The sequence below is a fragment of the Diabrotica virgifera genome, chromosome 2 (genome assembly GCF_917563875.1).
Source record: "Diabrotica virgifera virgifera chromosome 2, PGI_DIABVI_V3a".
Classification (NCBI taxonomy): Eukaryota; Metazoa; Arthropoda; class Insecta; order Coleoptera; family Chrysomelidae; genus Diabrotica; species Diabrotica virgifera.
The window spans coordinates 236,498,781-236,524,723 of NC_065444.1; the positions used below are offsets into that span (position 1 = coordinate 236,498,781).

The 25,943-nt window shown below is 32.5% G+C and overlaps 1 protein-coding gene across 3 annotated transcripts in view; it reads right to left on the reverse strand.

Moving 5' to 3' along the window:
- Positions 1–25,943, reverse strand: part of LOC126880490 (protein ECT2) — a 125,074-nt gene that overhangs the window by 16,167 nt on the left and 82,964 nt on the right. For all 3 annotated transcript variants that reach the window (XM_050644367.1, XM_050644369.1, XM_050644368.1), the window contains 3 exons: positions 19,358–19,550; positions 14,388–14,647; positions 1,538–1,792 (listed from right to left, as the gene is read on the reverse strand). In XM_050644367.1, the coding sequence (XP_050500324.1) occupies positions 1,538–1,792; positions 14,388–14,647; positions 19,358–19,550 (708 nt within the window). The remainder of the gene's footprint in view (positions 1–1,537; positions 1,793–14,387; positions 14,648–19,357; positions 19,551–25,943) is intronic.

The following is a 25,943-nucleotide window of genomic DNA, read 5'->3' on the forward strand; positions in this document are numbered from 1 at the left end:
GGGTTCGTATCATTCGAAGAAACAACCCGAACGGTAAGCTACATAACGGCCGTTGCAGAGTGATTACAGCACAGTTAGTAATTCGAAGAAGAGACAATACTCCCTTCAACAGAAATAAATCGACAATACTCCCTCCGAAAAATCGATGGCAAGACACTGTGGGATAGAGCTAGAAGTGCAGATATATGACGGAGATGTAAGGTGGACAACATTAATACCTGGGTGAAAAACAGAAGAGTAGAATGGAATGGCCACATAAGCCGAATGACACCAAATAGAGTAGTAAGGACGGCGAGAGACGGTACCCCAATAGGAAGACGATCAGTGGGAAGACCACGAAAAAGATGGAATGACAACTTACTGGAGGCACATTGAAAAACAGACATGTCTACATAAAAAGAAGAAGAACAGAGATAAATACGGAAAAAGGAAGCATGGATTCTCGGCCCCTTTAACGAAATCAACGAAGCCTAGAGGTATATTGTAAGATCCCCATTGACAGCTACTGCCACAGCCTCAAGGTTGGCATCAGAGTTGTGTTTAATAAATTTTCTGGGACAGAAAATTAAACTTAATATTTCATTACATTAAGTTAATCATTTGTTAAGTATTAAATAACAAAAACGATATGAGGACCCTAGAACTAAAGGGGTATGTGACATTTTTGTAAATATTGAGATAACTGCATCGCCGAACTGGAAATCTTTCATTCTATTTGGAGATACAGAGATCTAAGCGATAAATCTAATAAGTGCTCCTTTCTAGCGGCAAGTTACTTAGCCTCCAAGCCAACTATGAATAGGGGCTGGAAGAGAAGAGATACAAGTGCACTTGTACCCCTGTTCCACTGCGTCAGACTGTTAGTTGAGTTTGTTATCATTTTGATGGGTAGTGGTAAAAGCAATGGTGTGCAATCCTCTATTGGTGTTAAAGTAATACTTTATTGTAAACTGCAGTGTTGTACGTTATTATACACTACAGTGTTTTTAAGAACAATTCGTTTTGTTTCTTTCTAAAAAGTGAAGATAAGTTAAGAAATGCTATTTGCTCCAACTATTTAAATAGTTGGCAATAAGTACAACTTTATTGTGATTTCGGTAAGGAGGAAAACAGGAAGAACCTTTAAAGAAAAAATTTTACAGGAATAATTTTAATACTCAGTTCAACCTAAGTTTCAAAAGACCAAATACGGATACCTGTGATAAATGTACCAAATTTCAAATAAAAATATATCATGGTTCATGGTTCAAACATATATCATAGCAATCTAAAAAATCTTAAATGAGTAAAGTCAATAAAATTATGATTTTTTGTTGCAGATAATAATAATAATGCCTACAGTTACTAAAACGGAGAAGCAAAAAAATCATGGCAATTACAGTGAAGGCTCAACTTTGAACGGCGTTTACTCAAAACTTATTTTTTTTACACTTTTTTTTACACAAGTCTTATACCCCTTTACTTCTAGGGTCCTTATATATTTTACTAACTTTTTGCTAATCTAAATTTTTGCTAACAGCACTTGAACAATACTTACGTTAATATTACTGTAACTAGCTAGTTTCATTTGAGCTAATTGTGAAGCAGGTGTGAGATTCGTTGAGCTGCCAAAAGGTGACATCATCGATGATACCGCCCTTTTAAGTTTCGAAGGTGTCTTGTTGAATGAGAAAGCACGGCCGACCTTAAATCGATTCGTCGCAAACTTGATGGCCTTAGAAAAGGTACCGTTATTAACATCACTGGTATCGATATCTAGTTGTTGAGGTTCCAAATACGCCATAAATTTATCCTAAAAGCATAAATAGAAATGGTGTTTATTAGTACCATTAAAACTGTAACAAATAGATAAAATAATTATTTCCGATCTTCACGATTTGCGTTATTTATAGCTCGGACACGATTGCATATGATTACATACATCTTAAAACTAAATTCACAAACCAGAATAAATGGACCCAGAGAGCAACGTCGGAAAAAGAATCATTTTAAGACGGCTGATTCTTTCATATATTGTTCCCTATGCTTCCTCGAACACCGTACCGGCCATCTGGCTACTGATACAGGTTGCGTTCATTACTGCACAGCACACTTGTACAGGTAAACATATCGAATTTCAAATTATTGTAAGACGAAAAATTTTTTTGTCATTACTTTTTAAACATTATTAGAAATATGAACTGTAATTGCCAGACATTTCTGTGGTTTAAAAAGTAATGACAAAAAAAGTTTTTCGTCCTAAAATAATTTAAATTCAATATACAGGGTGATTGATGAGTGTGATAAAGCTCAGTAGATCCGCTTTAGTAATAGATAGCAATAAAAGTTAATAATAAAAATTGTGGCCAACTTTCACCTTCACATTACGAAATTAGTTAGATTGTTACAGGGTGTTCGATAGCATAGTGGCAGACCAAACTTATGTTTTTTTAAATGGAACACCCTATATTTTATTTTACATTCGAAATCCTCTTAACTTCCCCATCACAAAAATATAAAGGTTTGTTATGTTATATAGGGCTTTTACAAAGTTATAACCAATTTTTTATGAAAATCATAAAAAGTTCAGCTCCCTGTATAAATAAAAAAAGCACAACAGCGATGGTTTATTGGTGCCATATTTTTCTGTTGATTGTGAAAATTTTTAAGAATTGTTGATATTGCTAATTATCCTTATATCGAATACAGGGTGAGTCAAAACGCAAGTACATTCTTTTCTCAGAAATTTTAAATGGAACACCCCGTATTTTATATTACTATCGAAAAATATTAACTAGTACTACGGTACTTTAATTTTTGTATAATATTCCCTATGCCTAAATTTGTCAGTTTTCGAGATATTTTCATTTTTCAGAGCAAGTTATTAATTAAATTTAAATTAAATTTAAAATAATGTAATTGCGTTTTGACTCACCCTGTATTCGATATAAAGAAAATTAGCAATATCAACCATTTTTATAAATTTTGACAATCAACAAAAAAATATGGCACCAATAAACCATTGCTGTTGTGCTTATTTTTATTTATACAGGGAGCTGAACTTATTACGATTTTCATAGAACATTGGTTAAATACCCTATATAACATACCAAACCTTTATATTTTTGTTATGGGGAAGTTAAGAAGATTTCGAATATAAAATAAAATATGGGGTGTTCCATTTAAAAAAACAAAAGTTTGGTCTGCCACTATGTTATCGAACACCCTGTAACATTCTAACTAATTTTGTAATGTGAAGCGCAAAGTTAGCTACAATTTTTGTTATTAACTTTTATTGCTATCTATTTCTGGAGCGGATCTACTAAGCTTTTTCACACTAATCAATCAATCTGATTTTGTGTTTACCTGTACAGGTGTGCTGCGCAGTAATGAACGCAACCTGTATCAGCAGCCAGATGACCGGTACGGTGTTCGAGAAAGCATAGGGAACAATATATGAAAGAATCAGCTGTCATAAAATGATTTCTCGAAAACGTTGCTAGCTCTTAGACCAAAAGATGTGCAGGTTTATGCTCCAACTGAAAAAGCAACTAAGGACGAAATTAATACTTTTTACGAAGACCTTAAAAAAGCTATAGACAACAAAGATTCTAAAATAATAATAATAATGGAAGATTTTAACCCCAAAATAGGAAGAAAGATTGAATACTCTTAAAACAAGATTGGAAATTTCAGATACGGCACAAGAAATACAAGAGGCGAAAAACTTACTTATGGAATTCCTGAAACAAGAAAACATGTATGCTATGAATACCTTTAACAGAAAGATGTCACAACAATAAACAACGTAACAACTGGTAGTGACCATCGCATAGTATTAACATGAAAGAAGAGAGACAAATGATGGTGCTACTATAGTATGCGGTCTACCGTCGCGTTTATAAACGTAAGCGTTTATAAGAAGAATTATTATTTAAATTTTACAAATAATTACGTTTTACAAACGTTATATAAAAATTTAAGTACGGTAGGTAGTAATGGAACTTTTCGATAGTGATATAAAATATAGGGTGTTCCATTAAAAATTACTGAGAAAATAATGTACCTACTTGCGTTTTGACTCACCCTGTATTCGATATAAAGAAAATTAGCAATATCAACCATTCTTAAAAATTTTTACAATCAACAAAAAATATGGCACCAATAAACCATTTCTGTTGTGCTTATTTTTATTTATACAGGGAGCTGAACTTGTTACGATTTTCATTTAAAATTGGATATAACTTTGTAAATACCCTGTATAACATAACAATTTTGGTAATGGCGAAGTTAAGAACATTTCGAATATAGAATAAAATACAGGATGTTCCATTTAAAAAACATAAGTTTGGCCTGCCACTATGTTATGGAACACCCTGTAACATTCTAATTAATTTTAAAATGTGAAGCTTAAAGTTGGCTATAATTTCTGTTATTAAATTTTATATTGCTATCTATTACTATAGCGGATCTATTGAGCTTTACCACACTAATCAATCACCCTGTATATGAAAACGCAACTACGATAGTACCACCTGACGAAAATACAAATCCCATCCACATTAAGAGAGTACTTAGACAAGGCCACATTATATGTATCGCCAAAGCTGTTTAGACCTAGAAGACATCTTCAAAATTACAAATTCTAGAGTTGCTATTTAGAGTTCGTTAGAAAGGTTTTCTATTGATCAGCAACCCCATAATTGTGAGTTCTGCGTTGCCATTATGCAAAACACGTTAAAGTTCAAACATCATTATATTATTTAGAATAATATAATATAACATCAATTTTATACCATTTAAAGTGTATTCACCCACGTATGCCTTGTAAGCAGCACTGAAGATGGAATCGTCATTCCGAGAACGTTCTGTGATGTTGCTCGAAATGGTTCTTTTTAATAAATATACCTTTTATAACGGAATTTTCATAAAGAAGCCTTTCCTACACTGGTGAGAAGATAAATTATTACGAAAAGGTAAAATTTTCAATCCTAATAGCAACATTAATAATATTGAAAAATATTAAAAATATTACTAGATTTTAAAAAAATTGAAAACTTATTGGTCCATTTCCCTGGTAACACCTACATGGCTTCTAAAATTTGCAAGCCAGATGGATGCTGCAGTGAAGACAAGAGGGAATTCTAAAAAGTTGCAATTCACAACCCCCGTCTGCAGCTTGGTAAAGTTCCAGTTTTTCAAACAGTCTGGAACTTTACCAAGCTGCCGACGGGGGTTGTGAATTGCGACTTTTTCGAATTCCCTCATTTTTTTCCAATTTTTCAAATTTTTTAGAAATCTTTTAGTAATATTTTTAATATTTTTCAAATTTATTAACCCTTTCAGTACGGATGACGAACATATCCGTCAGATATAAAATTGGCACTCCCGACGGCTGACGAATATATTCGTCAAAAGCTTAATATGATATTTATGCTAATGTCGTGTATATGTGACATCTTTAAAATCTTAACTTGATGCACAGACGGCTGACGATTGTATACGCTCAAAAAATATTCGTCCACAGACGGCTGTCGAAAAACTTCGTCACTGACGAAATTTTACGACAACCGCCGATTAAGCAGCACATGTTTGAAGTTGATTATTCGCCTCAGTTTCATGGATAATTTACGCCAGTTCATAGATTAGGGGGTGAGGTAGATAGGGAACTCTATAGGCCAAATTGGTCCCATATTCCAACGCCGTCGATATTTTTGGAAGCCAACTAAGCCTTTACAGTTGGAAGATTTCTGTAACGATTTGGAAGATCTCTGTAACATTTTGGGAAGATATCTGTACCGTTTTGGAAGCTTCGCTATTCATACCAAATTCTATAATGTGCACGTTATTAATTTTTAGTTTTTGCAATAAAAATATTTTTATTACAGAAACCATAAAAATAAAAATAATTATTGCAAAAACAAAAAATTAATAACATACACAAACATAGAATTTAGCATGAGCAGCGATTATATTTAAAAAATGATAAGTATGTATGTAAGAACAATAATGAAACCAACAAATGACAGTAATAATTATTATTTATATAAATTTTGACATGAATTCATTGTTTTCATAAAATGTAAAATAATTGTCTTTCTACCTTAGGAATTATTAACATTACCTGGAAACAACTAGGCACAGTTGAGGGAAGAAAAATAATTTATACACTGTAAAAATGTCTATTAATAACTAAAATATGAAACATTCACTTCACTAATCACTTGGGTACGGGATAAAAACTTAATACACACATATTGTATAAAATTGATATAAAACGCATACACAACACAACAATTACAAAATGACGCACTCAATTCAATACAAGACAACGTTGCCGTATTTTATTTAGGAAATATATTGCATGCTTGGCTAAAATCTACTAAATCAAGAATTAAAACTTTATTAACTTATTTGAATATAATTTAGGTTTTTTTATAATAAAAACAGCAGCTAACTTAACTAGAAATAAATAAGTATAACGTGAATGTAAAAAAACCAAACTTTTTTTATATTTTAACAGGGAAACAAAATGACCTAGGTACTTAATTAATTTTTATCAGTTTTATATTTAATATTTTTATATAATATTTTGTCATCCATTGATTTTAACATATGCATGTCTGGATCAAATTTGGTACAATTCCCAACCTCATTCATACCTTCTTTGACAAATAATCATGAAAATACATTTTTTTCTACAACCGTGTTAAAAATGCAATTTTTAGCACTCCATACGAGCGTTAAAAATGTTACTTCAAGGAACTAGTGCTTTAAAAATTTTAAGGCACTGCAGTTCGTATTGACCGCAATACGGCAATTTGATGTAATGTCAAAAAAATATAAAAATGGAATGTCAGTCAAGTTCAAGTAAAAGTTTTTGTAGATATTGTCCTGTAATTACGTTTGTAGAAAAAATATTGTGTGATATGCGTGTTAAAAAGTACATGTTTAAGGCACTCATGTGAATTTGCAGAACTCGCTTCGCTCATTCTGCAAACTGTGTACTCACATGCGTGCTTTAAACGTGTACTTTTAACACTTATATCATAAATAACTATTTATTCAAAAGTTTATTGCGATCATCAGTTGTAATACGATTAAAACCGGAAAAAAATCTTTCTCATTTTACGTTAATAGAAACGGGTAAACACATTATTTTTGCAAAGTTACATTTTACATACATATTTTAGTTTTCCGTGGTTAGCTTAATTTTAATAGCCTCACCGAACCGAATGTCAAAACTCTTCGTTATATAAATATTATCCGAAACACTACTGCACTGCTGCTTGAAACAAGAAAGTTTGGTATCAGACTCCAGTTTCATTTCTCTAATCTCTGTATTCATACCTACGTCCTGAATCTTATTTTCAGTAATGACATTAGGAAATTGTAACAAGATGTGAAAAATGTAAATACTATTAAAGAGTTAATTTCATTTTAGTCATAATGCATATAGCACAGAAAATGTTGATATACAGTGATGAGCGCGCTAATAACCGGCAAAATAGCTCAAAAGATGGAAAACATAATACATTGCGAAACAAAAAGAGATGAAACTAGTGGAGGTGGAAATTATCGTTAAGGCCGCGTCCCACGATCAAATAATTTGATCAAACTGGTTTGAGCAAACTGAAAGTGACAGTTAGTGACGTCACATCCTGAGTGTTCATTGTGGATAATAATGAAAAATTTTAATTTTAAATAAAGTACAAACAAGTTAGACAACTCAATACAAAAAATTTGATCAAACTAGACTGATAGTGAGAGCACAGATTTTTAGAATTTCAAAAAAACTGCAATTGTGACGTCACTTTGACGTACTTCTTCAAGTACGTCAGGTTTGCTCAAACTGTTTGATCAAATTATTTGATGGTGAGACGCGGCCTTTATAAACGTCTAAAATACCATTACATTACATAGTTTCTCACCTTTAGACGTATCAAAGGTATGACAACTGTCACTGTGAGAGTAGAATTTTATAAAATACTCCTGTCACAGACGTCTACAGGTGGAAAACTATGTAATGTAATGTTAATTAATACGTTTATAACGATAATTTCCACCTCCACTAGTTTCATCTCTTTTTGTTTCGCAATGTATTATGTTTTCCATCTTTTGAGCTTTTTTGCCGGTTATTAGCGTGCTCATCACTGTATACCAAAAACCTACTAAAAAATATTGCTTACTAGAATTAAAAAAAAATATATCAAAAATCTATCCAAAAAGTAGAAATCTGCTGAATGTGGCAACGCTGTTACAAAATAAACACCACTGTCCAACTCAAAATTCAATTGTCAAATATTCTTCTTCTTTTCAATTAGCCTTGTACCACATATATTAGCGATCTACATTATGTGTCGCCATCTCTAATTCCGGAAGCTCACTATATATATGGAACCAATTTTTTCCATTGAGTTCGCAGCCCATGCGCCAGTTTGCCTTATAGTGTCGTTCGTACAACACGCAGGTCTTTCTCGAGGTTCTAAAATGGCCAAAAGGATTAAAATTGATGGTAATTATGTGGTTTGAGTGAAAAAGATGTACGACACCTCTTGACAGTTGTAGACGAGGACGATACATATATAAGTGAGGATGAACCTTTTGTGGATAGCGGCAGTGAATATTTTCCGACTTCTGGAAGTGGAGAAAATTTCGTAGTGGGTAATGTAATTGACCAAACAGATTTAGAAATTTTGTGGACAAAAAATGAATTTACTCCTTATTTGCACGAATTTGATAATAGTTTTTCTGGCCTGCAAAATAAAAATCTGACTGCAGAGTCAAAAGAAATAGATTATTTTTTAAATTTACTTTCTGACGAAACTGCATGTATTATAGTACAGGAAACAAATAGGTATGCAATACAGCAAAATGCAAAAAAACTGGAAAAATATTGACCTTCCACAATTTTATATTTTTGTAGCCTTAACTATGCTTACGCCACGCATTAAAAAACTTGACGTAAAAGATTACTGGTCTCAAGACGTTTTACTTCTTACGCCTATTTTTGGTCAGCAAATGTCAAGAGACAGATATTTTCAAATACAACGTTATATACATTTTTCTAATAATGAAGAAGCCCCACCAGACAATCGTTTGCATAAAGATGAGAATATATTAAATATGCTGAGAGAGAAGTTCAAAAGTCAGTTTTACCCATTCCAAAATCTTGTTATATACGAAAGTATGGTCCTCTTCAAAGGAAGGCTAAGTTTTAAACAACATATTAAAACTAAAAAACATCGTTTTGGAATAAAATTATATGTTCTATGTGATTGTGAAACGGGTATTGTTTTAGATTTTATAGTACACATGGGTAAAAAAACCAATATCGAAACAAAAGATGCCCTAGGCCTTGGCTCTTCTGGTGCCGTTGTTTCCAAACTTTGCAACTCCTATCTAAACAAAGGGCATTCATTGTTCACTGACAACTTTTATACTAGCCCGTCTTTATCAACTTTTCTTTTTGATAATAAAACCAATTCATGTGGGACAGTTTGACAAAATAGAAAGCATATGCCAGTATTTGATCAGAAATTAAAAAGAGGTGAAACTGATTGGAGAAGCAGTGAACACATATTGGTACTCAAATGGAAAGATCGTCGTGACGTAGTTATGCTAAGTACTATGCATGAAAATAAAATGGTTACTCTTTCCAAAATAGATACAACTACAAACGAAAACATAAAAAACCATTGTCTGTGCTTGAGTACAATAATCGAATGGGGGCAGTAGATAGATCAGATATGATGATAAGCAGCATCGATTGTACTAGCAAGAGCCTGAAATGGTACAAAAAATTATTTTTCCATACACTAGATATCTGCTTGCTCAATGCCCATGCAATGTATTTAACCCAATGCACCAAGAAAATTCCACTTGCAAAATTTCATCTAGCAGTTATTCGGCAGTTATTAGAAAGGTATTTTTATATTTATATTTTATATTTCATTAAGCTTTATTAGTGCACGTTTTTAGATATAAATCCACACAATTGAAATTGCCTCATTATGATCTTGGTAATGAAAGGCTGACACAGCGACACTTTCCCGAATTAATTCCTCGAAAAGAAGGTAGTAAAAAAGCCACTAGAAGATGCTTTGTTTGTTCCCATACCACTAAAGGCCAGAAAAAAAGAAGGGAATCTAGCTATATGTGCAAGGAATGTGACGTTGGGTTATGGGTAGTCCCATGCTTTAAAATATATCGCACCTTGAGAAGAAGACTGCTCCAATTCAAAATATATCATTTTACAGGAGAGGCATTTTAATGTTTGAAGCAAAATGTTAAATCCAATAGTAGAAAAAAGATATTTCTTTTAGCGGATATAAATAAAAAACAACATCATAAATGAAAGTAAGTTTTAGTATTTTATTAAAATACATCTTATAAATAATTATACACATTATTTTGACTTGGTACTGTTTTCTTCCCAAAAAGAGTTCTATTTTTTGGTTTTGGTACAGATACTCAAAATTACTCCCATTATGATAGTTGTTTATTATTATTATTTTTCAAACGTAGAGATCAAGATTTTACTACAGTAAAACCTGTCAATAACGGTCACTAAAAATGACAGAACTATTGGCCGATATAAAAAGGTGGCGGCTAATACCAGGTTTTGTAGTCCACAAATTTTGGTTTGGGGAACTTTGAAACTGGCCGGCTAGTTCAGGTGTCCGGTTTGACAGGTGGCCGTTACCACAGGTTTTACTGTAAAATGAAACACAGTAGCAGAACTAACGTACATTTATTAAGTTACATAGAGCTGATTACAAATTATAAAAAGGTTGGTTACACTTAAATACATACTGAAATAATTATTACTTATATTAAATCTTTAATTACCTTAATTATCTTAGTCAATTTTCATTGACTTCAGCTAACAATTGTTCGTATCAACTGAATTTGAAATCGGCAAAGACTCATAAAAATTGTGATACTGTTTATTTATTATATTAGATGTACAAAGGGACAACAAATCTTGTTTTTTAGCAGACGAAATGCCAGGAGGGTCATTGTACGCTGGTTTCAATTTTAATTGTGCTTGTCGTCCTCTCTTTTTTTCTCTTATATCTAAAACCTTAAATTCATCTTTGAAATTGTACTTATAAAAAATATGGAATGGGCTTCCTCTTTCAACTCGAACGACACTAATTTCTTTCCATTTCACAGTCTCGCCTAAGGTATTTTTTGAGAAATTTGATTTATTTCCCATCATTTGCTTTATGTCCTTAACATCCTCTGTACTCAGCTCTTGAACCTTTAGTGGATTACCATTTTTTTTTAGCTGTCTGAATAACAGTGATCCATTGCGCTGGAACAGAAATAGTGCCAGAACGTAACGCTAATTTTTTTTGTTTTTCGATCAATGAGTGGACCATGTCACCTTCGTTTTGGGTATGTCCAGTCGGCAAAAACTTGTGAGTAATAGAATTAACATTAAATTTTTCTACTGCATAGAGAAAGGCTAACGGGATTGTCTGATTTTTATTTTGCCCAGGACAATTGTCAGAATAGAATATGACATCTCTATTTTGGCAATTGTTCTGTAGAAAATATAGAAGACAAGAACCAATTTCGTTACTGCCTCGTCTTGCCTGAGCTTCGTTCCATACATAGCAAAATCCAGTGGCATTTCCTATATTATATACCGTAAAATTTAAGGTGGAAAGTCGTCTTTTATAATAGAATAAGGATGCATCTCCACATGGAGTTGGTAGCACAGCTTGTAGGTCAAACGCAGCTGTGACACACTCTTTATTTTTTGCCCTTAATGAATCTATTCTTTTCTCTTCCCTAGCTTGTTTCTTTACTTCTAAATGTGCATCATAAATTAATTTAAATTCTTCATTTTCTGGACAATTTTTATATTGTTCACATGTACTGCAATTGTCTTTTTTCGGAATAAAAAAACTTATGTTAAATTTTTCTAAAAATGTTTTTCTGAAAGCTGTATAATTACCAAACAATGTTTTATTTTGTTGGCATTCAAGTTTATAATCTCTATGTAAATCAGAAAGGGTTTTGCCACCATCTATGTATTCCCTTGTAGTTTGATTCCTCAAATAATGGGATTCTATCCTAGGAATTGCATTGATAAAATTGAACATGCCTTGTAATAAATTGTCATCAAGTTTTATGTGTTTCCCATGCTTACCACGTCGCTCACCTTCAATAAATCCCTCATTGTTGCATTTTTCTAAAGTAGTACTAACAGTTCTTTTACTAATGTCTAATGTGTTCAAGAAAAAGTGCCTACATACCTGTATTTTACTACCATTACATTCAAAAAAATAATTGTTATTATAAGATCGTTTGCTTCCTTCTTTAGTATACCGATATTTTGGTTGGACCTTCTTTATATTCCTTACAATCCAGTCTCTCTGACGTGTTAGGTCTTGTAAAGCATAGAAGTTGTTGAAAATTATTTGACGTTATTGATTATTAATCTTCTCAGTGCATTTTAGACGACAGTTTATACTGCATGGAGGCTTTAATGATTTTGCTTCAATCGTTTTACCACTTGAATTAATATACGAACTTCCTGAATTGCGTTTGATTTTTGCTGCAGTTTTTTTCCAATTTAATTCGTTACGAAACCTTTTCCGTACACGCTTCTTAGGCGTCTCTGCTATGTCACTATCAGAACTACTTATAACTACATTATGAGTACTAGCATTACAATTTTTATTAATATTACTACTAAACCTGTCTGATGAAGTATCTGTGTCCTCTGAATCACTTGAATATACTCTATTATAATACCGTTGCTTGCTTTTTTTTGACAATGGTTCCCAATTTTCATCCTCGGAAGTATTATCAACATAGTCATCATCACATGATGTAATTATTTCCTCCTGCATGGCTGAATTAGAAGACATATCATTTTGAGATTCAGCAGTTAAATCAGGTGCAGCCAATTCAGTAGACCCACTTGTTTGTGTAGCATCATCATAAATTTCTATTTTGTTATTAACAGCTGTCTCATTATAAGATTGTGATACATCATCTGGAAAGAAAAAGTGATGAATTATAATCATAATAATTACTTAAACTGGTAGGTAGGCTTACTTTGTAAAGTTAAATGAAACCCTCAACTAAATTGAAATGAATACATAAACAAATATTAGCTTACTATTTCACTTCGAAATAGTAGGTAAGTATGTATCTACATAAAATTCTTTTCAGAAACTAATTTAGATGCTTATAGAAACAACAAAAATTAGGTTATATAATATGCAAAATTACAACTTACCTTGAGATATTTGTTTTAAAGCCGACTCAATTATTCTTTGGGCTCTTGACATTTTTTGATTGGATTTTTCTACAGATAATCTATTTTCCATTCTGATATGAACGAAAACCGAAAAGTACTAATGTTTTAACCATTTTTAACCAAAATCTCCTGTCAAAATTAGTAATTGTCAGTCATAATGTTAAGTATGCATACCATAACCTAACTTTTAATGGTGCCAACCCACGATCAGCTGTGTTATTATTGGGAGAAGAGTGTACCAATTCAAAAGGAACACTCTTCCAGCAAATTATAATAATAATTCTGACTGCATATTTTACAAGAAGACTGTTCCATTCTACTTGGCACAGTATTCTTGCCAATATATGAAAGATTTAGCCAAAGGAATACTGAACTTTTAAAAACTGAATGAACTATGAGAGGTTTTAGAGTTGGAACACTCTTCTACCCAAAAGAGTACATTAAAAACTATCGTTTAGTCAACTTAACTCAAAATTGCCATTTTTTGAGTTGGCACACTCTTCTTCCCAAGGTGCGATATCACCAAGAAGCTTAGTTTTAAAAAGGGACATACAGGCAATATGTTTGATTTTTTGAGTTAATATTTTCGTTCTTCATGTTTCTGTTGATTTAAATTTGTTTTTTTGTTGCAGTGTATTTTTTAGATATTTTTAATAAATATGTTTAAAATGACAAATTCTGCTGTTAATAATCAAAAGATAACAAAAAAAAATGAATGACGTATATATCCGTCATCAGGCCGTACTACTTTACAAAAAATGCCGTACGCGTCGGTAGGATTATATTGACAAAAATATCGTCCGTACTGAAAGGGTTAATGTTGCTATTAGGATTGAAAACTTTACCTTTCAGTTGCCAGATGATGCTAGTCACCTACTCCATACACAGTCAGTTGCAATGCGGGGATAAACTTTCATGGTTTGGTCACTTCGAGCAGAGAGCAGCAGGCCTACGCCTTTTTGATGATGACGCCAATAAGAGTCGAAAATCGTCGATTCAGAGTGTTGGACTGCGCTCCCTGTTCTAAGTGAAAAATAAGATTGTTTTGCCTTCGCATTGCAACTGAATAAAAATGGTATACATTTTTATATTATAAATTACTACATTTAATTATTTGTGAACTTACCGCGTCTGCTGTACACGCATTGTTCGCCATCTGTCGCGTTAACGTTTTCAAAAACTGAACTTTGTCAGCCTCTTCGTCCGCTATCGCAAACGAATACAGTTTTTCTTTTAGATCATCGTTATTCCTACAAACTAAACTAAACACCTTCTGACATTCTTCCGTCTCTTTAATGTCTATTACACGTTTAATAGTATTAAGAGCCATTAGCCTTATGTGTTTGTACGGTTTGATAAGCTGCCTATTTTGCAAAGATCCACCAACTAAAAATGAAAAAAGTGATAGGTAATACCAGATAATGTATTTGACTAATAGAAATTGTGAATTTAGGTGACCATAAATAAATTCATAGCCAATTCCAAATTGAACCTTTTCTAGTTAATTTCAAATTGAACTTTTCATATGTTTAACATGTCGTTATACGCAGCCGCGACAATTTACCGCAGTTCCAAAAAGTCTCAGAACACGTCACATCATTTATCCCGTCACCTAATAGACGGAGAGGCAGCGCTGAAAAATCTCTTTGAATTTACTAAAACTAAATTTTCCACAGTTCATTACTGTGATTGTGTAGAGAAACATACTGCGGTCGGTCAAGCGAAACATGGAACAGGGGTTACTGAGAGGGTATCAAAGTTGCTCTCCTACGAAGGTAATTAAATCCATTTACTAAGGCTGAAAATCAGTACACACATTCTAAACTGAATATAAATAAAAGTTAATATAGTCGGTCAGCTGTATGACGGGACAGAGCCGGTCGGTCGGCCCCAATGAATGTACAGGGTTATTCACTATTTTAACCCCCTTGTAAACTGCTCTATTTACAGAATTAGAAAAAAATGTATACAGTAGAACCCCGACTATCCGTGTGCGGATTATCCGGGCAGCGGATTATCCGTGCTATGATTTTCTATTACTTAAATTGCATTTTTGAGGTTTCATCAAAATAGCGTCACTGTAAATCACTCGACGGAAACTCTATACGTGGAGAGGGAGACTCATAATGAAAGATTTATTTTTTCTGTTGTCTTTTTACGGTAGGGCTATATGTATGGATATACGTACAAATGTATTACAATAAGAAATAAATGTTCGGATTATCCGTGCCAACGTCCGGTCCCGAGGAGCACGGATAATCGGGGCTCTACTGTATTACAAAAGTTATTCGATTTTTAATTATGATTTTTTGACATATATATCGTACTAGTGACGTCATCCATCTGGGCGTGATGACGTAACCGACTATTTTTTTTAAATGAGAATAGGAGTCGTGTGCTAGCTCATTTGAAAGGTTATTTAATTATCTATACAGTACTATAAACATTAAGATCATTATTTATACAGGGTGCCCAAAAAAAATTTGAATTATTAATTAAACAATTAATTTAATTGAAAGAATTTTTTTGGACACACTGTATAATTAATCATGTTAATGTTTATATTACTGAATAGGGAATTGAATAACCTTTCAAATGAGCTAGCACTCGACCCCTATTACCATTTAAAAAATAGTGGATTACGTCATCACGCCCAAATGTATGACGTAACTAGTAAGATATATATGTCAAAAAATCATAATTTAAAAATAGAATAACTTTTGTATTTTACATTTTTTTCTAATTCTGTAAATAAAGCAGGTCAAAATATAGTGAATACCCCTGTACATTCACTGGGGCCGACCGACCGGCTCTGTCCCGTCATACAGCTGACCGACTATAATAACTTTTATTTATATTAAATTTAGAATGTGTGCTGATTTTCAGCCTTAGTAAATGGGTTTAATTACCTTCGTAGGAAAGCAACTTTGATATCCTCTCAGTAACCCCTGTTCTGCGTTTCGTTTGACCGACAGCAGTATGTTTCTCTACACAATCACAGTAATCAACTGTGAAAAATCTAGCTTTAGTAAATTCAAAGAGATTTTTCAGCGCTGCCTCTTGGACTATAAATGGAAAAAATCAATTCTAATTCGGAATACTAAAAAACTTTTTCGGCCTATGACTACTCTACGTTGTATCGGAAACTTCTGGGTTTGACGATCACCCACTCTAACACTGGCTGTTGCGTTTTGGTATATGTGTTTAATCATATTTATATACTGATAGTCAATTCGGCATTCTGTCAAGGCTTGCAACATTTTTTATTGATTTATGGTGTCAAAGGCCTTTTCATAGTCCACAAATATTAAAGCTAGTGGATTATTATATTCAGTACATTTTTCTATAAGATTTTTTATTACCAGTAGATGATCGTTTGTTCCGTAACCTTTTCTAAAGCCCGCCTGTTCTATGGGCTGATAAAATTCCAATTTATTTTCTAATCGTTTCGTAATTATTTTTGTAAATATTTATAAATATGGGAAAGTACACTTATGGACCTGTAATTTCTAAGGTCTAAGTCTGTAATTTCTAATTTATTTGAATATCTTCCTATAATAAGGCCTACTCTGGCTATTATATTAATTTTCCGTTAGAAATTAAGCTGCAAAGATCTTGTTTCACCTGCTGCGGAAGATGTTGTAATATTTGTATCACCACTTCTGTTAGTTAAATTACCCCATTCAATTTGGGGTAATAGTTATGTGATAGCATAAAGTGAGATGTATTTATTTGTGTCTTCTTTTTTCTTAATTTCACACTTTTACTTTATTATTCGTCTCTTCATCATCGATCCGAGTCTCATTGTTACTTTATTATAGGGTTTAATAATTGACTGGCGTAACAAGCAAATTTCTAAATCAAAATCCCCCTCCCCCCAATTACTTGGACCCCAACCTTCATCATAAGAAATTTGACTGCACAGAAGACGCATTTTTAATCTTGTTTGAGAACAATTCCCGGAGAAGAAGTCGAAACGTTAATCATTAGTTGGTTAAAAATGTAATTTTCAGTACAATCAATTCATTCAACAGTGGCTTAATAGCCCGATCAAAGAACAATCTGACTCAAAAAAAAAAAAAATAAAGGAAGGATGAAAATTTTGGAATAGGTAGTTGAAATTGTCTATTATATAAGAAAAGTTTACAATCTTCTACATCCCCTCTCGAAGGTGAAAAATATACATTCAAAATAAGACCGGAATTGGATAAAGTGACTAATTCTAAACAACTTTTGTTCTATAGTGTTTTTTCGCTAAGTCGATACTTTTCGAGTTATTTGAGAGTGAATATGTTCATTTTTAACAAAAAAAAAACATGTTTTTGGACGGTTTTTCGGAGATAACTCAAAAAGTAAGTATTTTATCGAAAAAAATATTCTTAGCAGAAATATAACTTATAATTGAAAAAAAAAAAATGGTATATACATGAGGTCTGTAGACCCAGTAGAAGCAGAGTTGTAGCTAATGAAAAGTAGGTTCTTCTTCGTCAAATTCCAAATCGAATATTTTATTGTGAAATAACCCAAAAACGGAGCACTTTTCGGGGAAAATTCATTTTAACTTTTTTAAAGTGTTTAAAAAAAGGTTTATTTTTGTTTTTAAAAAAACTTCTAACATTGAAAGTAAGTGAGTTACGCTCAAAATATTATTGGTCCCTTTTATTTTTTGGTAAAAAAAATCGCGAAAATCACCCCTTAATTAGCATCACAAATAAATTTGATCATTACCACTTGAAAAGTTACTTTGCTTATGTATTATTTATATGATCTGTAAGTTTCATCGGTTCAAAGTGCTTATTTTTGAAAAAGCTGTAGTTAAAATGGCTTGAACGAGTAACTAATCACGAGTTTAGGCAAATTTTGAACAGCCATAGCATAACCAATTTTTGTCTAACAAGAAAACAAAAAATCAAAAATATTCAAAAAAGCAAAACGAACATTTTATTGCTCTTTGACATTTTTGTTATTACTAATAATTTTTAAGTTAATTCCATAAAATCTTCCATTTTTTTCAAAATTAAAAATAAATGTTTTATTTTAAACCTAATTTTTTTCAAAAATGAGCACTTTGAACCAATGAAACTTATAGATAATATAAACAATACATAAGTAAAGTAACTTGTGAAGCAGTAACGATTAATTTTATTTGGGAAGCTAATTAGGGAGTGATTTTCGCGATTTTTTAGCAAAAAATAGAAAAAGACCAGCAATATTTTGAGCGTAACTCACTTACTTTTAATGTCATAAGTTTTTTTAAAAAACAAAAATAAACCTTTTTTTAAACATTTTAAAAAAGTTGTAATGAATTTTCCCTGGGAAGAGCTCCGTTTTTGGGTTATTTCAAATTGAAATATTCGATTTGGACTTTGACGAAGAAGAACCTACTTTTCATTAGCTACAACTCTGCTTCTACTGGGTCTCCAAACCTCATGCATACACCGTTTTTTTCAGTTTTTTATAAGCTATATTTTGCTCACAATATTTTTTTCGCTAAAATACTTACTTTTTGAGTTATCTGCGAAAAATAGTCCAAAATCATGTTTTTTTTTTGTTTACAAAGTGAACATATTCACTCGCAAATAACTCTAAAAAGTATTAACCTGGTGAAAAAACTCTATAGAACAAAAGTTACTTAGAATTAGGTAGTAATTTTATACAATTTCGGACTTATTTTGAACGTATATTTTTTCACCCCCGAGAAAATATTTTTCACCCCCGAGAAAATATTTTTCACCCCGTATTTCCCAATTTTTGTAAAATGGTGGGGATGTAGAATTGTAAACTTTTTCTTATATAATAATAGACAATTTCAACTACCCATTCCCGAATTTTCATCCTTCCTTTATTTTTTTTACAAGTTTTCATAAAATTTTGTGTTCCCTGATTGGGCTATAACTCCATATAAACATAATATTTAAATTAGACATTCCACAAGAAAGTAGTTTCAGGACCTTGTTATTCAGCTAAAAGTTTAACATATTATTAAAAAATACAGCTATCCTTCTTTAACATTTTTAATTAAATAATAATTAATAATTTCCAGGTCTATTCGTATTAGTCTATTTTATATTAAGGTCATAAATGGAAACTACTAACCTCCTGCCGTTGTTACCGTTGACGGGCTCTTCAAACTATTAAAGGCTTTCGATTTCTTCTTACACACCTCCAACTGATCGGAGAAGAGGAAAAGTACTAAGTTGTTTCCTTTACTAGCAAGACCTTCGGAAGACGATAACTGAACTACTTCGGCCTTAGCAACAAAATTTCGATGTGACGATACAATATCGGGCTAAAATGTATAAAACCAAATTTATTTTTTATGTATTTCCGCGGATAATTGTGTCATGTATATTTAAAAGATCAATAATATTAGTTGCCATATTAAACTTTGTTGCCATATTCTGAATTTGAAAAAATATATAGAATTAGTGACGATTTTATATGACGTCATTATTATATTTGGTGAGAATGTAAATGGTAACTGACGTCTGTCATAATATTGGAGGTAAAATAGAATGTTAAATTATTGTTTTCAAATTATATTTTATTTATTTAGTTTATATTTTAACCAACTTCAGTTTCCCTTCCCTATTCTTGATTGGTCGATTAGGTTTGTAATAGTTTTGTTGTATGGTAGGTTTAATTAGAGTTAATTTTAAGAAATGTTGTTAGCTAAATGAGCACAGCTCCCAAAGGCCATAAAAGAAGAAAAAAAAATAAAAATCATACATAACCTTCTATAGAACAACATGACTTTGACACTTATTATACATAAGTGTATTTATTAAGTGCGTTCGCGGGTACAGTTGACAAATTGTCGCCGACAATTTCTAACCTCATTTAATATAAATAATATCGTTAATAGATAAATAAACAAGGTATATTTACTTTTAATTAATATTAATAACTAATTATTAAATTATAATAGGTAAATATACCTTGTATATTTATCTATTAACAATATTATTTATATCATTTTAAAGTGCGCATGCGTTTTGCTGCTAATTTGTCGCCGACTAGTCGCCGACAGGCATCCGCGAACGCACTTATTATATTACAGTATGTATATGTTACGGACAATGACGTAAATCTGGCCAATAACGTTATTGGCCGGCCAATATCGACAATGGCCGGTTGAATTGGTCATTGTCGACATTGGCCGGATATTAACGTTATTGTCCATAGAAACTGGACATTGATGATAATTTTAAATTCCTGATAACATTTCTATCATTGCCCGGCCAATGTCGACTATGCCCGTTGTTAATCGGTCAATGTTGAAATTTTGACTAAAAGATAGGTTATGCGTAGATTTACCTAGTATTGTTTACTTCATGTGTGTATATGTGTATTGTTTTCGTGCTGAAATTACTCTTAAATTTATTTAATAAGTGTAACCATGGATATCAACAATGTGCGCACTCGTTTTAATAATTATATAAACTTAATAGTCAAGTCAAAACGTGATGACAATAAATCATTTTTAAACTGTGACGAATACAATAGCCGAATAAGTGAAATTAAAGAAGCGAAAACTATTTTGAAAACACCGGGTGCTAAAAAAACAACAAAGCACTATAGAATGGTTTGTAAATATTATGATGTAATTACAATGAGTGGTAAAGAGCGTCTGATTATGCCAGTTGACGAAAATACCCAGTCTAAAGTATTATATTATGCTACAACTCATAATGCACACTTAGCAATTGGGCATGGTGAACGCAATCGTATGGTTTCCGAAATAAATAAATTTTATTGTAATGTAACTAAGCAAGGAATCAATAATGATTTACCTACGACTTTGTATGCAGTGTCAGAAAAAGAGTAGTAATCCAAGAAAAGGTTTGGTTTCGAAGCCAATTTTACATTCAAATTTTAATTCACGCGCTCAAATCGATTTAATGGACATGTATGCAGTCACAAAATTATAATGATTTTCGATTTATAATCGTATACCAAGACCATATTACGAAATTTGTAATCTTGAAACCTTTAAAAACAAAAAAGGCTGAAGAAATTGCAATAAACTTGTTGGCAATTTACACAACGTTTTTGCAAAAATAAGAAGTGTGCATGTCGTGCAAACAATAAAATTTGTAATTCAAAATGCCATGGTTCACTATCTTGTCAAAATAAAAATGATTAGTCTTTAAAAGTTGTTTTAAATAAAAAATAATACATCATGGATAACTTTATTTATTTTTATCAACATTGGCCATTTGCTTCTGGCCACTGTCGTTATTGACCGGTTATTGATGAAAAATCTAATTTTACGTTAAGTTTTTACAACATTGACCAATAGCTAAGGTTATTGTCGTTAAAGGCCGGGCATTGTCGTTAATAACCAAGGAAAATGGACATTCACGACAATGCCCGGCCATTAACGTCAATGTCCAATTTACATTATTGACCGCAACATATATACAGTGCTAGTCAAAAGTCCATACCCCCCTCGTATCATTTGAACGGTTATACCTATAATAGTGAAATTTGGAGGGAGGAAATAAACGGACGTAAGCTTCTTAACTAGTCATGACAGGTGACGTATTTATGACAGACGACTTTACAGCGCCACTGTGACAGATAATTTTAAATGGGACCTTATGGCAAGTGATACCTCGTTTCAAAGGTATTGAAAATACCTATTCAGTCATACTAATTTTGTTTGAATTTAAGCTAATTTTGATGAACAAATGAAATAAATATAAAAGTGTAGTTTCGCATTTAATTAATAAAAATTCAAAATTCTGCATATGATGACTTGTCAAAAAGTTTGACGTTGACGTAAAAACTACTATAGTTGATTTTTTAACCAAGAGGAGTAAACTAAAAAGACAGATTCACACCCAAGAAAGTTACTAGAAAAGTCAACAAATTCATCTTCTTTTTTCGTTGATCATATCATCTTTCGATGATAATCCATACATATTATATTATACTAACACATCGCTAAAGAGTTCTAAAAACAACGGTTTTTATATAAAAGTAGACTAAAAATCTAAAAATTAAAGAAATAATGCAGAAAACACAAAAAATCGTCGATATATTTAATTAACCTATAAAATGACAGAAGTGCCAAAACTTTTGAAAAACGTCAACTTTTTTGACACAAAAAACCATAGGCGGGCATTTGAATTTTTATTAATTAAATGCGAAACTACAATATTATATTTATTTAATTTATTGACCAAAATCAAAATCAACTAAAACCCAAAAAAATTAGTATAACTGAATAGGTATTTTGAATACCTTTCAAACAAGGTATCACTTGCCATAAGGTTCCATTTAAAATTATCGGTTACAGTTGCTCTGTAACGTAACCTGTCACTATTACGTCACCTGTCATGACTAGTTAAGAAGCTTACGTCCGTTTATTTCCTCCCTCCAAATTTCACTATTATAATTATAACCAGTCGTCTATCAAGTCTCTTAGTGATTAGACGTGTTTGATTTAAAAGTCGATTCACTAATTGCCGCAAAAAATACAGTTTGTTTACCTTTTACTCATTTATTTGGTTAAGTTTTTTGGATTTCTACAAGTAAGTCGATTCATTACTTAATTTGTCCTGGGGAATTATACTTAAAAATCCGACTTCTGTCTGGGACGGATGTCGGGAACTTCACCTGGCGGCGGGAAGCCGCCGCGATCTTGAAATATAAGAATCGAGGATATCAGGGTTCTGGATGGCATGGAACTCGACGATTCAAATGTAAATATTAATCAAGATGGTTTTCGTGGATTTACAGAAGCCGATAAGAATAATATTGCAACAGGGGACAAAAATCAAGTTTTTCCAGCAGATAATGATAACAATAAAAGCTCATTAACAACAACAGCAAGTAATTTAGACCAGCCAAACCAGTCTTTCAAACGCGATATTTCCATTAATAATCGATTTACATCAAGAGATACAGGTCCGTACTTAATTTTTGTGGAACACGAAGTTTTGAATGTGGGAAGATTGCATCCAATGAGACTTGGTGAAAAACTGTTAGCACTTTCGGAATACGAAAAATCGATCTTAGAAATTAGTAGCGTGGGTCGTAACAGACTTAAAATTGAAGTTAATTCAGGGTTAGTTGCGAACAAATTAGTGGAAAATTCGGTATTCAAAGACAATAAACTGATAGCTTATATCCCCTCACATTTAACTGAAAAAAAAAAAGGTATTGTGAGATCGGTCGATACATATCTGACTGAAAATGATCTTGTTAAAGTTATAAAATCAGAGTGTTCTGTTCGTAAGGTTCAAAGAATGTTTCGAAAAGTAATAAAAGACGGAGTGATTGAAAAAATCCCCCGTCAAATGATAATTGTCACATTTGCAGGGAACAAAATTCCCCAATTTATTTATATAAATAAAGTGAGATGTCCTGTAGACACGTACGTTCATCCTGTTATGCAATGTTACAATTGTCTTCGTTACGGTCACTCTGCATCTCAATGTAAAGGAAAAAAGAAATGCCGAAACTGCGGCAAAGAAAATGATAACGAATGCACTCAATGTGATAACTTCTGCATTTTTTGTAACTCTAATTCACACAACTCGACAAATCGAGATTGTTCAGAGTATAAAAAACAAAAACGAACTAAGGAAGCAATGGCACACCTTAATATTTCTTTCAAAGAGGCCGAAAAAGTTATTGACAATCCTGCCTACACTAGTATTGTTCAAAAAAACAGATTTGCTCCGTTACTGTCATCCACTACTGAATTCCCTTCATTAGTTTCCAGGCCAAATACCTATTCCAATATTGCTCAAAGCTCATCAAAACATTTGCCTTCCATTGCAAATATTTCAAATACTGCAGCTTCTACTAGAAAAAAACGAAAAATACACCCATCGTCTCCTACGCTTATTACCGCTCCAAGCGAATTTAGCTTTTGTGCTAGCCCCGTATTCCAGTTCGGAAACTATAATAAAATTGTATCTAAAAATAACGATGAACATCTTAAAAATGAATCCGCTACTACTTTGAAGGCTTCAATCAATAATTTCTTTTCAGACATTCCTGCTCGAAACCCTGCGATTAATAGTTCAGTTCCCTCTATACAAGATGTAGAAAATATAATTAACAGCGTGATTAAACATTTCTTTACCTGATATGGCCGGTTTAAAAATTGTCCAGTGGAACGCTAGATCAGCGTACTCTAATAAAAACTCTATTACGCAACTTTTTACAGAAGAACACTTTGATATAGCTCTTATTTCGGAAACTTGGTACAAACCTAAGTATGAAATGTCCTTACAGGGATTTAATATTATTAGAAAAGATAGACGTAATAAACGAGGTGGAGGTGTTAGCATAATTATCTCTAATAATATTAAATACAATAATATAGTATTCAACCAAACATTTAATAAAAATATTGAAGTTTGTGGCATTGATATTGATGTCAATGGCACCAAAATATCTGTGGTTAGTATTTATCGTCCAGGTAGCATTGCAGTCACAGTGAACGACTATGTTTCTCTTTTTCAACAAATTCCGCATAATTTTATTATTGGTGGCGACTTTAACGCCCATCATGGAGCCTGGGGCTCTATAAACAATGATCATAGCGGTAACATACTTATGGAAGCTTTAGAATACTTCGACAACTTTATCATTGCAAACGACGGATCTCCTACCAGAGTATCTGCCCCTGGCTCTCCTCCATCATGTGTTGATCTTACCCTCATTTCGTCCAACTTTAGCTCACAATTCTCTTGGTCTGTTAAAGCAGATACGTATGGCTCTGACCACTATGCTATCACATTTGTGTTACAACTCAGAATTGATAATATTAATATTACCCTCATTCATAAATGGTCTATGCGAGAAGCTGATTGGGCATTGTTTCAAACAAAAATTGATAAAGATTTCTCCGAGATTCCGCTTTTCAACAATACTAACGAAATGATTAACTTTATCACCAATTCAATGACATCCTCGGCGGATTCAGCTCTTAAAAAAACTTACCCCTTCTCTCCTAAAAAGGCTCCTCATCCCCCTTGGTGGGATGAGGAATGTCAACAGTTAGTTACCCAAAGGAAGGAAGCTTACAAAACGTACAAGCGCAATATGATAACTTCAAATTATATCAATGTAAAAAAAATAGATGCGCTCTGCAAAAGAACCTTTAAATTGAAAGCCAAACAGGCTTGGGCAGACTATTGTACTCAACTTAATAGGAATTCAAATCCCTCGGAAATTTGGCGCCGGATTAATAGATTTCAAAAGAAGAAAAATGATATCCAACCATGTGAAGAAGATGAGGCGGAAATACTTTTTCATAAATTAGCTCCAAGTTTTGTTAGTCCTTACATTCACTACACACCCACCAGTAATCATGATCATTCTCTTCTAGCCCCAGTTACACTAAGAGAGTTAGAACTTAATATCAAATCGTCAAAACTTACCGCTCCAGGCTTAGATGGCATCAATTACATGATGATTAAAAAGCTCCCTGACTCGGCGAAACACTTTCTTTGCAAAATATATAACAATATACTTTCAGGAGATACGGATTACCCCTCACTAAAACAGTGTCTAATTATTCCTATTCCTAAGGTCAGTGACAACAAAGCTCTGCGACCCATTTCTCTAATGTCTTGTGTATTAAAAACTTTGGAAAGAATTATCAAACTCAGATTAGAATGGTGGTTAGAAAATAAAAACATCCTCCCCCAATCCCAGT